The sequence below is a fragment of the Podarcis tiliguerta genome (genome assembly GCF_965153285.1).
Source record: "Podarcis tiliguerta genome assembly, chromosome: 1".
Classification (NCBI taxonomy): Eukaryota; Metazoa; Chordata; class Lepidosauria; order Squamata; family Lacertidae; genus Podarcis; species Podarcis tiliguerta.
In genome coordinates this window covers 91,511,243-91,527,062 of record NC_139534.1, presented here as the reverse complement: position 1 = coordinate 91,527,062, position 15,820 = coordinate 91,511,243, and the positions used below count along the sequence as shown (strand labels likewise).

The following is a 15,820-nucleotide window of genomic DNA, read 5'->3' as shown; positions in this document are numbered from 1 at the left end:
TGTGCTCTGGCAGTGCGGCAGCAGCGGGAGGCCCCATTAGTTAAAGTGGTGCTTCAGGTTAAGAACAGTTTCAGGTTAAGAACAGACCTCCAGAACGAATTAAGTTCTTAACCCGAGGTACCACTGTATCTCTCAAACAGCTAAGGATTGTTTTCCTTTTATTCTAACGTGCTTGCTTCTCTATGTAATATCCATTTTTCTCTTGGGGTGTATGAATCATTTGTTCGTGTGTATGCGCAACTGTAATGACTGCCCTGTTTTCTTTCTTTTTAAAATGAGTTTATTGAGTTTTCCATTAAAAAAAACATGCATATATACTGTACCATGACAACAACAAACATGAGTAACAAAATAAACCAAGCACAGAGGAGAAAAACATCAAATGAATGAGAAAATCAAGCAGGAGGATTTAAGATTACAATGTATAAGATTACAATGTATAATTGCGCAGACAGATAATTAATTTTATTCTTTCTCAGAGTTTCTGGTCCATCTGAGAATAGATTCCCCAAAATAATCTATAGTAAAAGGAGGGCTGTGTATCCCTGTATTGCAATTATACTATGATGCAGATTACCTAAAAGAATATGTTCCCAATATTACAAGGAAACATGGCTATCTCGTTTTCAATAAACAAATATCTTGCAGTAGGTGCTCATGGAACAACTGTTCTCTTCATGTAGATTTACAACATGAATTTGAGTAGCAGCAAAAATGACGTGGACATCTATCTGCTTAGGATTGCAGCCTAGGACCCTCCACAGTGGTACTCATAATTTCCACTTTTTTCTCCGCTCCACAGCTACACGCAAGGCTTCGACAATCTTGTTCTCATTGTTCAGGATGTTGTATTCAGTCAGTTTCAGCAATCTGTCAAAATTCTCCTCTGAAAAGGTCACCTCTCTTGTAGCAAATGGGGAATGAAAGCTAGAGACATCCACATTGCCTTCTTCCATATCTGTGGGGCTGCGTTCCACACCTGTAGAAAGAACACCACCAAGAGTTTCACCAGTAAGGTTTTCATCTCTAGGCCAAAACAGCAGAGTTCATCCATTCACGTTAATCTAAGAAGGGTAATATTATTGGCCTTGCTTAAATACTACATCTTCCTATAATGTACGAATACTCTAAAGGAATATAAAACTCAGCATGAAATCACACCAGAGCTTGCCCAAAATAAATATGACAGCTTCAGCTGTCAGCTTGATGTGCCATTTGTTGAGAACCAGAGGCTGGCAATGAACTCAAGTAAAATCACCTAAGTGGCCATTTTATGATCAGAGTCTTCCACCTACACAGCTCCCTGTGTCTCCTTCCCACTTTCCAGAGAGTCAAGGGGATGGGAAACAGTGTAGACCATATTATTTGAGCGGATGGCGCTGTAATCTAAACCACTGAGCCTCTTGGGCTTGCCGAACGGAAGGTCAGCGGTTCGAATCTGCACAACAGGATGAGCTGCTGTTGCTCTGTCCCAGCTTCTGCCAACCTAGCGGTTCGAAAGCACACCAGTGCAAGTAGATAAATAGGTACTGCTGCGGCAGAAAGGTAAACGGCAGTTACATGCACTCTGGCACTCGTCACAGTGTCCCATTGTGCCAGAAGCAGTTTAGTCATGCTGGCCACATGACCTGGAAAACTCCCTGGGCCTGAAGTGAGATGAGTGCTGCACCCCCTAGTCAACTTTGACTGGACTTAACTGTCCAGGGGTCCTTTAACTTTACCTACAAGGCTATTGAGCCTTGAACTAGTGCCAGCACTTTACCAGTATACAATTTTGCACATCCACCATTTGTAAGATAAGCTGGTAGAGCATGAGACTCTTAATCCCAGGGTCATGAGTTCAAGCCCAGCATTAGGCAAAAGATCCCCTGACTCTCATGGCCCCTTCCAACTCTACAATTCTATGATGTTGATGGATAGATATAGAGACAACTCTAATTACAGGAAGCTTATCAACCACAAAATGGCCACCTTGGGGAAAATGGGTGGAATATGTGCTAAAATAGAGACCTTTGTTTGACCCTTCTTTGACATTGTTGTATCATTGCTCCACCATTCTTCTAAGTTCTTGCTTTATAACACATGCAGACAATTCAGTGCACCATGACAAAGGCATCTGCACGTTGGTCATTATAAAATTAAGACCTGGCTGTAGAGCAAAGACACTTTACCATGTGCTCAAAACTAGGCCAGATACAATCAACCTGTAAAGTTGTGGTTCAGTGCACTTCTACTTATAGGATTTGGTGCTCATGGAAAGACTAACAATTTGACCAAAGGAATACTTGAGTGTCTAGTCAGCGAAGAGCATTATTGGAGTGTGACTAGTCATTGCGATGTTGGGAAGCTCAGTGGCTTTTCGCAACTTACCAGGTTCTTTGTATTTTCTGAAAGTATCATTTGTCAGTGGGAAAAAGAGCACGATAGGAGCTGCTGTGTTATCTGTATCTTCAAACCAATAGCACTCCTTCAGGTTCTTCTTGTCTTCCTCACTGAGCTCCATGTTGGGAAATGGGATTCCGAGCTTAGCAATATAAGTGGAAAACTGGTCTAAATTCTAGGTGAGAAATCACAAAGAAATGGGCTGTGAAAATCAAATACAACACAAAACTAATGCTGCACCAACAAAGTCTGTTTCAGCCTAGAGTGGCATCTAAGTAACTTGCTCCATCTGTATAAGGGTTTGCACTTATGTAACGGCATTTTCCCTCCTCTTCTTTCCACGTGTGCTCCGGAGAGCTGGCGGAAACCTCCAAACATGTGGGGAGGTGGGAGAGATTTCAGTTGAGAAAGCAGAAAGCATTGTGCTGCAAGAACATTGTTGTATATCTTTGTTCAAATCCTGCATGACTTTTGTAGGATTTGAAAGATGGCCAGTCCACTGTGTGCGCCTGTTGCATTTTAATCTTTGCATAGGAGCTTATAGAAGAAAGACAGGAACAATTAAAAGATCTCACCAAGGTCTGTGAGCCCCCAGAGTAATTTAAATGCAGTATAAGATCCACTTTTCTCTCAGGTCTCAGAAGGGGTGGGTAGCTGGTATTGATGAAAAATCCAGTATCCACCAGAGACAGAGCATGCTCTGCTGTTTCCATTAGCTGGTTAGGGTAATCATCCACCACAGTATCTGAAAAGCAAATTTGCAGGTCAACTTTGTGCAAAAACAACAAAAGCTCCCAAGGCAGAAAATAAAGGAATGTCCTCTAATTTCATCCAAACTTTGTGTATTAGTGCTTTTTAATTACCTCTGCTGCTCCCCAGTGGGATTTTTTAGGGGGAGGGAGAGCTGTTAAATAGTATTGTGAATGTTACTTTATTGTCCTTAGTTATTTCGGAGGGTTTTTTTGAAGGAACCATGAGGAATTCCCTTTTTAAAAATATGCAAACATGCTGAAATGTGGCGTACTGAAAAGGCTGGGAAATGAGAAACCAAATTGGGAAGATTCTCCCATTCCCAGCAAACACTGCTATTCACCCCTGAAAATGTTGGAAGAAGTTACCGTATTTTTTGCTCTATAAGACTCACTTTTTCCCTCCTAGAAAGTAAGGGGAAATGTGTGTGCGTCTTATGGAGCGAATGCAGGCTGTGCAGCTATCCCAGAAGCCAGAACAGCAAGAGGGATCGCTGCTTTCACTGTGCAGCGATCCCTCTTGCCGTTCTGGCTTCTGAGATTCAGAATATTTTTTTCTTGTTTTCCTCCTCCAAAAACTAGGTGCGTCTTGTGGTCTGATGCGTCTTATAGAGCAAAAAATGCGGTATATGGGACACAAAGAGTGAGAAATGTATGTAACTGAAAATGTGAACTTTTTTTCTATGAAATGTAAGGCAAAAAGTGGCAACAAATCAATCACATAACCAGTGAAATATCACCACAGCTGTTTTGTGCATAATTTTCCACTGGTTCTCCAGCCTCTTTGAGCCTCTTTGGCCTTGTATTCTGAATCTTCCAAAATGTCTTTGGTGGAGCAAGCTGCCAGGTTCAAATGGAAGTGATTCTTTGGTGAGAACTGCTTGTGCCACACAATGAATTCCTAGTTTAATTAACACAAAACTAGATTACTCGTTTTCCTGAGTCAAATGTTCTTGTATATTGAGTGACATCTGAGAAGCCAACAAGATATCACCACAAATGTAGGTTTATTACTGTGCCTTTCCACGCAGAAAAGTGCTCATTCTTCAAGTATTCCTCATGAAACTGGAAGCCTTTCAGGAAATTGGGATATTCTGCTATTGTTGGGCGTCCTGTTAAGACATCTCGGAGACCATAAGATAGCTGGCCCTGGGGGGTGATTTTGCGGGTTTCCAGATCTCGTGGTCCTGAGGGTGAAAGAGAAGCATCTGCAAAAGACATAAGGGATGTTTAATGCCCCTTGATAACAATGACATTTTGCTTACAGAGGCTTGAGGAAGATCAATAACATAGTGAAAAAGCACCTCTTTTGTCTGCAGAAGGTCACAGGTTCAGCCCTTTCAGTAAAAGGATTTAAGGATATCTTGCCCAAGATTTCAAAAGACCACTGCCAGTCCAAACAGAAAAGAAAAACTAGGCTCGATGGACCAATGGTCAGAAGCGATAAAGTGCTAGGAATAAAACCTAAGATAGCTTTGGACCGCAAGCACTGCCACAAATAATATTCTGTGGTGGCAACACTTCTGGAATAGCTATCACTTTGTGGTGTGCCATGCTCCAACACTGTTTTGTTTCATTTCAGACAAGGATACACCTCTTTGTCCAGGCTCTTGAGGATCAAGAATTGCTATATTTTGCCTCACATTGATTGAACATTTTTTTGGTGATTTTTCTGTGAGTCTTACTAATGTTCCTGATGATTAATTAATTATACACTGCTAATGATGCTTTCATTGTTGAGGTATGTACCACCATCAAGTGAAGGGTGGATTAAAAATACCTCCAATTAATAAATACAGCATCTTAAATACACATATTCATGAGCTGTTGTTGCACACACGCCGGAAAGGTAAAAACCCTCCATAGACTAGGTTTTAAGTAGATTTGGTCTCTCACACTAGTTGTCAAGGGAACTGGGAGAATTTGGGCCTGGTTTTTTGTCTGGATCAATGTCTTCTCCTGTGTCTGATTACTTTCTTGGGTGGGCATTTTTTGTTTTAATGGAATCAAACAATAATGTTTCCCGTCTCCTTTTACTGGAACAAGAAATTAGTCTACGCAAATCTGTTATCAAACAGGAGTGTGTCAACAATTATTTTACAAAACAGAAAAATCTAAAAGAAGCAAGGATGTCACATTACCAATGTCTTCTACTTTGTCTTTTGTCCACCTGCTCCAAAAGTCTTCAGAGTTATGAGCCAAATTCCAGAAATACATGAAATCCATGGAAAATATGCTGCTCCACATCCCTGTGAAATGGAAGAGATTTCAAAATACTAAACAGGTGAAGCTTTGTAAGGAAACGGGTATTTTGCCTTGCACTGGAGCTCACTAATTGTATAAAGGCATCCTGAGTTGTGAAATATGGTTTCAGCCTGGGAAACTGTTTTGTAATTCTCTTTGGGAAATGGATTCCTGCAAGGGCTATGGATCTCAGCCCTGTAGTGTGGATGTAATGGGGCCATTGCTAGAAAATGTTCATGTGGTTTTTGTTCCCCATCCTGTCCAAAACATCATCTTGTTCATGTGTATATCTGTTTTGAGAAGGAGGGGGGGGGGACAATGACCAGGGAACAATACACAAAGCCAGGGTAGGCAATGTGATTCCAACTGGGTGTTGTTGGACTACCACTCCCATGGGGGCCCAACAACATCTAGAGGGCACCTTGTTGGTTACCCATGCATCTGGGCAGTCGCATCAGCATATTTGCTCCATATATTCTGTCAGAAAACAAACACACATGCCCAAATGCTCACTAAGAAAGCTTAGTGGATTCTAAATTGAGCTAAGGAAATTATGCCAGTTTCTAATTGTGCAGCAGAGAGAATTGCAACACATGATGAGCTCCACCTGCTAACATGTCTTTGTGCCCTCAGTTATTTAATGTATAGTTCTGACCTCCTTTGGTTCTGATCACCCTAGTCAAGATTCACGTACGACTGGTTTGGAATACACTATTGATCATCACTGTCCCTTGCTTTTCATCAAAAAACCAAGTAACACTGAAGTGGGATAGAAATAATAAACCAAACTAAACCTGAAACTAGGGAGAAATATTTGCTTTTCAGAATAACTCACAATAATCTGAACAATTATCTGTGTAAACCTTCACACTGCATTTAAATGTGTTGTGTAAAATATTACTGCACTGTGTTGCCTACATAACTCAGTACATGAACTTTCCTTGAAGTAGCTTTGTCAGTGAAGCCAAAACAAAAAACAAAACTGATTTAGACATTTGGGAACTACAAGAAAATGATTGGGTGCTAGGGCAAGTGAATTGATCCTAGCTCTACTTTGTCTAAACTACTATTTTCTTTCTAATTGATCCTCCCCCGCCCTCAGCACCTTGCATGAAGCAGATTCGACTTTCTGGAAGCTTCTTCATCAGTCGTCCCATGAAGTACTCACTACCAAAATCTTCTGAATGGGTGTAGGCTCCATATTTGAAGTTCCCCACTTCGTAAGGTGTGAACTCCAGCCACTCTGTGAAGACAACAAAATGGAGTTCGATTTCCCCTACTGATGTGGGGAAAGAGACTTGCACAGCCAAATCTTTTTACTCGCTAGCAGCAACAAGTGATGCCCAAGAATTCTCTAAAAGTAGAGTTTTATTTCTTGCCGAAGCAGGAAAGGTTACAGCAAGCAATTTGGAAAGTGTTCAGAGGATGGAACTCCAATCTCTGTTTACACACAATTATATACCAGTACAGTCACTCTCAGTGACTCAGTGCCTAGGACTTGCCGATTGTCAGGTCGGCGGTTCGAATCCCCGCGGCGGGGTGCGCTCCCGTTGCTCGGTCCCAGCGCCTGCCAACCTAGCAGTTCGAAAGCACCCCCGGGTGCAAGTAGATAAATAGGGACCGCTTACTGGCGGGAAGGTAAACAGCGTTTCCGTGTGCTGCGCTGGCTTGCCAGATGCAGCTTTGTCACGCTGGCCACGTGACCTGGAAGTGTCTCTGGACAGCGCTGGCCCCCGGCCTCTTAAGTGAGATGGGCGCACAACCCTAGAGTCGGACACGACTGGCCCGTACGGGCAGGGGTACCTTTACCTTTACCTTTACAGTCACTCTAACCACAAAGACAGGTGTTTCCATACTTGAGCTGGCTAAGCATTTTTCCTGGGCCGCCACTGCTTTCCCTGAGCTTCTGAGGTTGGTAGAACAACAAAGAGGACCCCTTATTGATTTATAATAGCAACATTACCTTTATAATCTTGAGCACTGTACTGGTCTTTAAGGTTGACAGTCAAATAAATGGGCAAGGGATTCTGACCCTCATTCACAGCCATTCGCTGACCTGAGATTGTACTATTGTCTTTCTGCAAATGAGGGAGAAGAACAACGGTGATCAAAATTATAGATTCATTAGTTTAAAACTGAGATGGAATCTAAGATCTGAATATGTGTCTGCATACATGCCTTGGCCATCATGTGCACACATTTTTATATTGTTTTATTATATTTGTTTGAAACAATTCTATACAGTGGTACCTCAGGTTAAGTACTTAATTCGTTCTGGAGGTCCGTTCTTAACTTGAAACTGTTCTTAACCTGAAGCAACACTTTAGCTAATGAGGCCTCCCACTGCTGCCGTGCCACCGGAGCACGATTTCTGTTCTCATCCTGAAGCAAAGTTCTTAACCCGAGGTACTATTTCTGGGTTAGCGGAGTCTGTAACCTGAAGCGTCTGTAACCTGAAGCATATGTAACCCGAGGTACCACTGTACTGGCTTCCATGTCAAGTCTCAAGGCAGCGTCCAATATTAAAATGCATATCAAAACATTGAAATGCAGGGGGAAATGCAGCTGAAAACTAGGGCAACATTAAAAGCATAAGTGTGTTCTACACAGGAGTATGAAATACAGTGCCCTCTATGAAATAAAGTGCCCTGTGATCCTCAGGAAACACCTGATGAGCCCCTCACTGTTGAGTTTGGGTGCTCTTGTCATTATTGGATCCTGTCCCATCAAGAAGATTTCTTGTGGTGTAGTGGCTCTGCCTACACCTCTTAATACTCTCACTCCACCACTGAGGTTAATAGCTCCCAGACCTTCCCCAATTATTCTCTTTGCATTCCTCCTCTGTTGTGTATAAACCTCCATTTTCCCTTGATTAACCACCATGTTTCAAAATGGAAGGGAGGTGGGGAATACAACAGTTACCTCATCATGTAACATGGATTCAATGACAAGCCCCCAGAGGTCTATGAATGAAGTGTTGTGTCCTTCTTCGCTTCTTTGTTTCAGTTCATTATAATAATACTTCAGTTTATCCATGGAAAAGGAGTTAAGCTTGGACTTTGTCACTTGCTTCCGGGCTTTGAGAATGGCTTCCTCCAGGTATTTCTGGGACCAATCAGCATCTTCATACAAATTTCCCATAGTCCTGAGTTTTGAAAGATACTATCAGACTGATATGCAACTAATAGCATAGAAACCTCAAGTTCAGAGAGAGACAAACTCTAGCTTTTCATAAGAGCTGCAAGCCAAATAATTTTTTTTAAAAAACATTTCAAATGTGCTTTTAGTTTATTACTCTATAAACTAAATTTGCATAGATCTGCATATGAATAAAGACAATTTTTCAGAAACAATAAGTATACTTAGATCAAAAGTGGGTAATTTTTTCAATGCTTGAAGGCCACAAACCTCCATGGGCCATCTCCCAGGGACTAGGTGCCAGCAATGGGCATGGCCAGAGGTAAAAGGGGGAGGATCAATGGTTATAGCTCTTACCTTTGTCCAGTAGGCTACACTTCAGGCACAAAAACGTCAGATTTCTACACACACACAAACACACACACCTTCATCCTGGCAGGCAAAAGGCTTAGATGATTCACACATGTATTTTTTTATTTAGGTCAGGCACACACGTATTATTTAACATTATTTTATTAATTTAATTCATGAGTCACCTATTTTATTTTATTTTTTGGCTAAGCAACATGCACAGTGAAACAATGACTTTAAAAAAAAAATAGAGCCATTCAATCACACTACCCTAAATCAATGAACCAATCCAGTAATAGTACAACAATACTTTTTTAATTTATGTTGATTTATTTAGAATAATTTTAAAACTGCTTAATAAAAAGCCTCTCTAATAATATAAAACAATAATCAATAAACTACAGATAAAAGCAGCAAATGTTAAAAACAAGTATCCATAACTAAATTATGTTTCCAGATAAGTGTGCTGAAACTCAATAGAGACAGGTAAATCAAATCCAGCAATCCTCAGCCCAACTATTGCAGACCCTCCAAGTGTCCCTATTTTCCAGGGACATCCCTGATTTAGAGAAGCCATCCCAGTTTCTTATTTGATCCCAGAATGTCCCACTTTTCCTTAGGACACCCCTATTTTCATTGGACAAATGTTGGAGGGAATTGAGTTATCTGACCCCAAGCCGTCTGAAGGCAATTCTGTATATGGAAGGTTTTTTATTGTTTAATGTTTTATTATGTTTTTATATATGTTGAAAGCTGCTCAGAGTAGCTGGGACAACTCAGTAAGATGTGTGGGGTATAAATAGTAAAATTATCATCACAGAATGGGACGTCCCTATTTTCATCGGCGAAATGTTAGAGGTTATGCTATTGTCATCAATCTGCAGATGCAGATTATTGGTGTTCAAAGATACTAGAGATATTAAAAGGGCTGCGGGGAGGAACTTTGCCTGGCATCAAAAAGATATTAAAGTAGGCACCAGCTAAGCCTCTCAGGGTAGTGTATTCCATAGATGGAGGGTCACTGCCGGACAGACTCTTGTAGTGAAAGGGGCTTTTCTCTTTTTCTAAGCTGTGTGACGATGGTGAATGCCTATTTAGAGAATGTGCCTGCCATCTGCAGTTTTTATGAGCACTTATCTTAAAAATCCTAATGATGCCTTAATCAGCTGCATTTTTGTGAATTAAAAAGTTTCAGACCGAATGATCTAGCTGATTAATGAAAAGACTGCTTATCATATCAGCAGCAGCGGCAATTGCAAACTGGCACAGCTGCGAGGAAGCCAGGGGTTGACCACCGGTTGTGTTATTCAGCCTCAGCTGGTCACAGGGTCTTCTGGGACTTCCCACCAGAATTTCAAATGCAAAATGGCCAACCATTGCCAGTCTAGGGGGTGTGGTTGTGGAGAAGGACCTGAGGGAGCCTATCTCCACTCAGGTCTGCCTCCACACATTACATTCTGGCTGCGCCAGGAGTGGGCAGAGCACTCAACAATGGATATCCCATCTGCCCACCTGGTATATCTTGGCCTTACACAAAGGCAAGCTAACAGAGCACATGTTTGACCTTGTTGTGGAATTAATCAAATGCAGTATTTAGGACCAGGAAGGATTTTTGCCTGTCTGGAGATTTTGCATACCTCATAGCACCTGCCACAACCTTCTGGCAGAAAAGGCATTGGGTTGGATCCTTAGTCTAAACTGGAACTACTGTTTATGGTACTCTGGTAAAGAAGTCTATGGGGAAAGTTTTGTCCAAAGGCCCAGACAGGGGCTAATGGGCCAAAAGGCTTCCCACGTGGTGGCCTGGCAGTTCGCCCCATTTGATCTGCATTATGGGAGGGTTGCTTTAACCTAGGATTGACCCTAAAGGAGCAATCAGCCAGCAATCAGGATAGACTGATTCAGGATGCATACCCAATGCTTATACCAAAGCCTGCTAATATCTGTATTCAATAAAGTTGTGGCCATTTCAGTCCCAAGCTGTTGCCGTGTCATTATTGGTTCTTATGCCCTCTGCCCCCAGTGAATCTGGGTTTGCTGTGCCTGCAAAGCCTTGTAGCCCTATATTTTTCATAAAGCACAAGGTAAATATCAGTCATAACACAGTTATTTAAAAGGGAATTTTCTCCTGTGACGTAGGTAGTACTGGTAGCATGGAAAGCTTTAAGCGTTGTCTTGAATACTGGGCAACCACATAAAACAGCAAACTGAATTGGGCATACAAAATATAAGTTTGAAGAAAAGCCCTCCTTACCATGTTGTGCCAGACAAGCCTGTGAGATACGTAATGCAGTCTAAGAGATTCAGTTTCTGCAGACCAAGAAGGCTTCCATACATTGCTGCAAATGACCTGGTCCCACCACCTGTTGTCATGATTGCCACCACAGGCAACTGTTTAACACACAGAAGCAGAGAATGAACAGTAAGCTGCTGGACCTTATTCCAAAAGTACCATGTTTGTGAAAGAAAAGATAGAGCAGATGCTCTGCAACACTGGTACTGTCATGTGCACTTAGCATTGACAGAGGTTTATAGAAGTTACCTAACATATTAAGCATATTAGCAGTCCGGAATATTATGTGCATTAAGTAAGGTGAAGCAAACAGCATATTGTTTCCCTCTTGTTCTTCCACTGCCCATACAGGATACAACTGCATCAGAAGAAGCTTTGGGTGGAACTGGGCATCTTTGCACCAATGTGTGTTCCACCCTATGAACCACAAGCCTTGATAAACCATTATAATTAAATATCTGGCATGTGATCCTTTTAAGAGAAATGGGTATGACCCAGGAGGCCAGCTTCTGGAGAGCTGACTCAGAGGTGTGGAATGGTTAGAGAAGTTAGTTTCTGATCTGTGCAGGCTCCTAAGGAATAAAGTTTAATTGACCATTAACTCAGCTTGTAGTGTCTTCATTCTTAAACAGCAGAAGGCAGTAGGAATGGACAAATCTATCCACTCTACTTTTCTCATTTTGTCCAATCTCAAATGCAAACTCCCCCTGAATTTTTCCTCCATTCCTAGGTTGCAGCCTGCCCCAAGATATCTAGCACTAGTTCATGAATGATGGAGCTAGCTGGCTACTCTAACCTTCTTGCGGAAAGAGGGAAATGAGAAGATCCTGTGTCATCTACCTCATCATCCGGCAGCTTTTCCTTTAATTGGAGGATCTTCTTCACAGCTGTAGCAACATATTTCCTTCTCTTGGTAAGGAAATTTTGTTCTTCTGCACACAAGTCATAGGCCAGGCGCACATCTAAATCCTTTGACCTGCAATACATTGCTTTAGCATTGCTTCCAAAATCGCAATTCAGACGATTTGCATAGTTGACCTTGTTGAATATCATGAGCAGTAGTGGACCTTGGAGTATCAACTTTCAGTGGCAGCCCTGTGTGACACCAAAATTTAGCTCACACACCTCTCCCCTTCCATTCTACATCATAGTGGTGGCACCTCCAAGGTGCCCTCAAGGCTCCACGCCCAGTGCAACCAAACTGGACCAAACTGGTCGCATTTCCCTAAATCCACGAGGATGCCACCTCCAACAAGAATGTAACTATGGCTCTTGCCAAGGGTACAACAATGATGAGACTGCAGTTAAATGGAGCAGGCAGTTGTGTGATACAAAAGGCTGCTCCAAAATCATCTATACTGTATTTATCTAGTCTTACTAAAGCTAATCTGACTTTTGCACCTATAGTGCAGTTACATCAACAGTGCAGTACCTATAGTGCAGTACATCGGCAGTGGCGGTCTTAGAGGCCCTGAGCCAGTGGCGTCACAATGGGGGGCATGGGGGGTGGTACACCCCGGGTTCCATGCCTGTGGGGGTGACAAGAAGTCACCCCATGGGGGCTCACGGCGATGTGAGCAGCCATCACGCAACAGCAGCCGCCTTTGGAGGAGACTCCGTTCGTGGCTGCAGCCACGAGCAGAGGATCCCAGCGCTGGCAGCAAACTGCTAAATACAGCGCATGTATGGCATTGCATGCTTGTGCTGTACGTAGCGACGCTGCACATGTGCTGTCTAGCAGTTTGCTGCCGGTGCTGCTCCAGCACCATATGGCACTGGAGTGGCGCCAGCGGCAAACCTCTATACAGCGCATGTGAGGCGGCGCTACGTACAGTGCATGCGTCGTACGTAGCGACGCCGCACATGTGCCCTGTCGTGATGCCTTCCCCGGGTGTCATGATGCCTTCCTTCGCCCCTGCCCTGAGCACTGAAAAGATTATGGTGCCCTCCATATGTAATTCAAAATCAAAACAACACCAAAACAAAAAATACAATTATATTTTTCACGTAACTTACATGTAAGGCCCTCGTGCCTCCTTCCCAAAGCCAGGTGCCTCCTTGCCCACCTTTCAGAAGGCAGCATGAGGAGGGGGCGGGATTTTGGCATTACACAGGGTGCCATAGTGCCCAGGCCCACCACTGCTTTCTTGTGTTACCAAAACATTCCTGAAACATACCATTTCTGCTCAGTCACAGTTAGGACTCCCCTTGCCCTGTTAATTTCATCTATGTTTAAGCGTTATAAGGTTGCCTTTTTATAGATCGGAGCAAGAGAAACTCCCTCTAGATTCAGAAAGGGCAACAAAGTGTGTGAATTAGTTTCTGAATGATCTCACTTCTGAGATTCAAAATTGTTATGTACTGAGTTGAATAGGATCCAAACTGCAGCAGTCTGATTGGTCCTAGAACAATAGGATCCAAATTGCAGCAGTCAGATTGGTCCTAGAACAATAGGATTCAGAATGCAGCAGTCTGATTGGTCCTAGAACAATGCAGCAGTATGATTGGTTGGCAGGAACCACCCAATCATGCTCCAGATATAAGTGAATCCACAACCTGATTGGCTTACAGTAGAATTCCAGAATTAGCCAATCATGTGCAGCCCATTGTGTAAATAATGTATATAAAGCAGATACTTTGAGGGGACTTTCATTCATTCCTCCTCACCACTGTGAGCTGAATAAAGAGCATGAAATCACTTTGCGACTCTGAGTATATTTCAAAAATCATAGTTTCCTGAGAAACGAAGAAACAAAACTGCACAAGCTTAGATGAAATGGGCAAAGAAAAACTATGTTTTACCAGTCTTTTGCCTTCACGTGCAGATCAAACGTTGTGTCCTGAAAATCAAGAGAATGGGTAAAACCTCTGGCATATCATAAACTATTCTGCCCTTTTAAGAGCACAGCATGACAAGCAAAGCAGTCCTGTTGTGGATCAGCTGGACTGCTACTGCAAATCTAGGCATTTGTCCTGAGACAGATAAAACAGCAACCAAGATTATGTTGGATCAATCCATCACCCAATGTTGGATGATTTAGAAGGATTGGGTCCGGCATCATTTTCACTGCGTGTGTGCCAGCACATCTAAATCCTTTGACCTGCAATACATTGCTTTAGCATCGCTTCCAAAACACAGCAGGGGGATAGCTCAGAGCCCGTTTAAGCCAGCTGTACTCAGCTTCTCTGAAGGAATAACCCAAACATCATGAACCTTCTGCTTGTTTGGGTTATTCCTTCAGAGAAGCTAAGTACAGCTGGCTTAACCTTGTTGGTAATTGGCACTATTTACTTAATACCCACTTGCTTAACAGATTAGCAACTGAATTACATGTTCTTTGGGCCTCACTTGCCACAAATTTATCCATCTTTCTGCTAGGAAAAAGCAGAGTGATGCTCCTGAATTGGGCTTTATTTTCTGGATAAATATTAGGAACAGAGGAAGTTGCCTCACACTGAAGCAGATCACCGATCCATCTTGCTTACAGTGCAGTTATACGCATGTTTATGCAGAAGTTCTATTGAGTTAAAAGAGGCTTTGCAAACTGAGCTATAGCATTCCCACACTCACTGACAATTATTTAAATTCAATATTTTCGTAAAGATAAAGCACTTACCTTTCTTAATGTTATTGTCTTTTCTATGGGAAGCTCATCCAAAGATAAAACCACTGAGATGTTACTTTCTGAGTTTCCTTTAAATGAAGCCAGCTAAAAATACAGAAATTTAACACAAAATTTCTACATTACCCCAAGGTACAGTAACATTGACATATTTATCACAAGCTGATGTGCACCACTTCTGAAAGCTAAATGCAATTTGTGAATCCAGCCCTTGTTTTTGTTTCTAAAACCTCTAAATCCAGCTGTATACATTAAATACAATATACACACATTTTAAAAATAGAGCTTTTTCACGTTGGGGGTAAAAGAGTTTGGTGACGAATCTCCCCCACCCACCTTTATTTGTTTCAGTCAAACCACATTAAATATTATTATTATTTATTTATTTATCCCCTGCCCATCTGGCTGGGTTTCCCCAGCCACTCTGGGCGGCTTCCAACAGAATATTAAAATACAGTAATACATCAAACATGAAAAGCTTCCTTAAACAGGGCTGCCTTCAGATGTCTCCTAAAAGTCTGGTAGTTGTTGTTCTCTTTGATATCTGGTGGGAGGGTGTTCCACAGGCCGGGTGCCACTACGAAGAATGCCCTCTGCCTGGTTCCCTGTAACTTGGCTTCTCGCAGTGAGGTAACTGCCAGAAGGCCCTCGGCACTGGACCTCAGTGTCCGGGCAGAACAATGGAGGTGGAGACGCTCCTTCAGGCATACTGGACTGAGGCTGTTTAGGGCTTTAAAGGTCAGCACCAACACTTTGAATTGTGCTCAGAAACGTACTGAGAGCCAATGTAGGTTTTTCAAGACTGTTATGTGGTCTCGGCAGCTGCTCCCAGTCACCAGTCTAACTGCTGCATTCTGGATTAGTTGTAGTTTCCAGGTCACCTTCAAAGATAGCCCCACATAGAGCACATTGCAGTAGTCCAAGGAAGAGATAACTAGAGCATGCACCACTCTGGTGAGACAGTCCACGGTAGTGGTCTCAGCCTGCGTACCAGATGGGGCTGGTAAACAGTTGCCCTGGACACAGAATTGACCTGCACC

General features: G+C 42.5%; 2 protein-coding genes across 2 annotated transcripts in view; both read right to left on the bottom strand.

Annotated features, from left to right (window-relative positions):
- Positions 1–257: 257 nt before the first annotated feature.
- The window catches only part of LOC310681930 (cytosolic phospholipase A2 epsilon-like), a 47,525-nt gene continuing 31,962 nt past the window's right edge, over positions 258–15,820 (bottom strand). Inside the window, exons 10-21 of the mRNA XM_083449996.1 lie at positions 14,775–14,867; positions 13,960–13,997; positions 11,998–12,133; positions 11,119–11,255; positions 8,298–8,520; positions 7,339–7,453; positions 6,481–6,618; positions 5,273–5,380; positions 4,151–4,339; positions 2,958–3,127; positions 2,371–2,557; positions 258–979 (exon numbers count right to left, since the gene is read on the bottom strand). Coding sequence (XP_083306122.1) covers positions 771–979; positions 2,371–2,557; positions 2,958–3,127; positions 4,151–4,339; positions 5,273–5,380; positions 6,481–6,618; positions 7,339–7,453; positions 8,298–8,520; positions 11,119–11,255; positions 11,998–12,133; positions 13,960–13,997; positions 14,775–14,867 — 1,743 coding nt within the window. The 3' untranslated portion in view covers positions 258–770. The remainder of the gene's footprint in view (positions 980–2,370; positions 2,558–2,957; positions 3,128–4,150; positions 4,340–5,272; positions 5,381–6,480; positions 6,619–7,338; positions 7,454–8,297; positions 8,521–11,118; positions 11,256–11,997; positions 12,134–13,959; positions 13,998–14,774; positions 14,868–15,820) is intronic.
- The window catches only part of PLA2G4F (phospholipase A2 group IVF), a 158,080-nt gene continuing 149,977 nt past the window's right edge, over positions 7,718–15,820 (bottom strand). Inside the window, exon 40 of the mRNA XM_083442494.1 lies at positions 7,718–7,828. The gene's annotated coding sequence lies outside the window, so the exon portion shown is untranslated. The remainder of the gene's footprint in view (positions 7,829–15,820) is intronic.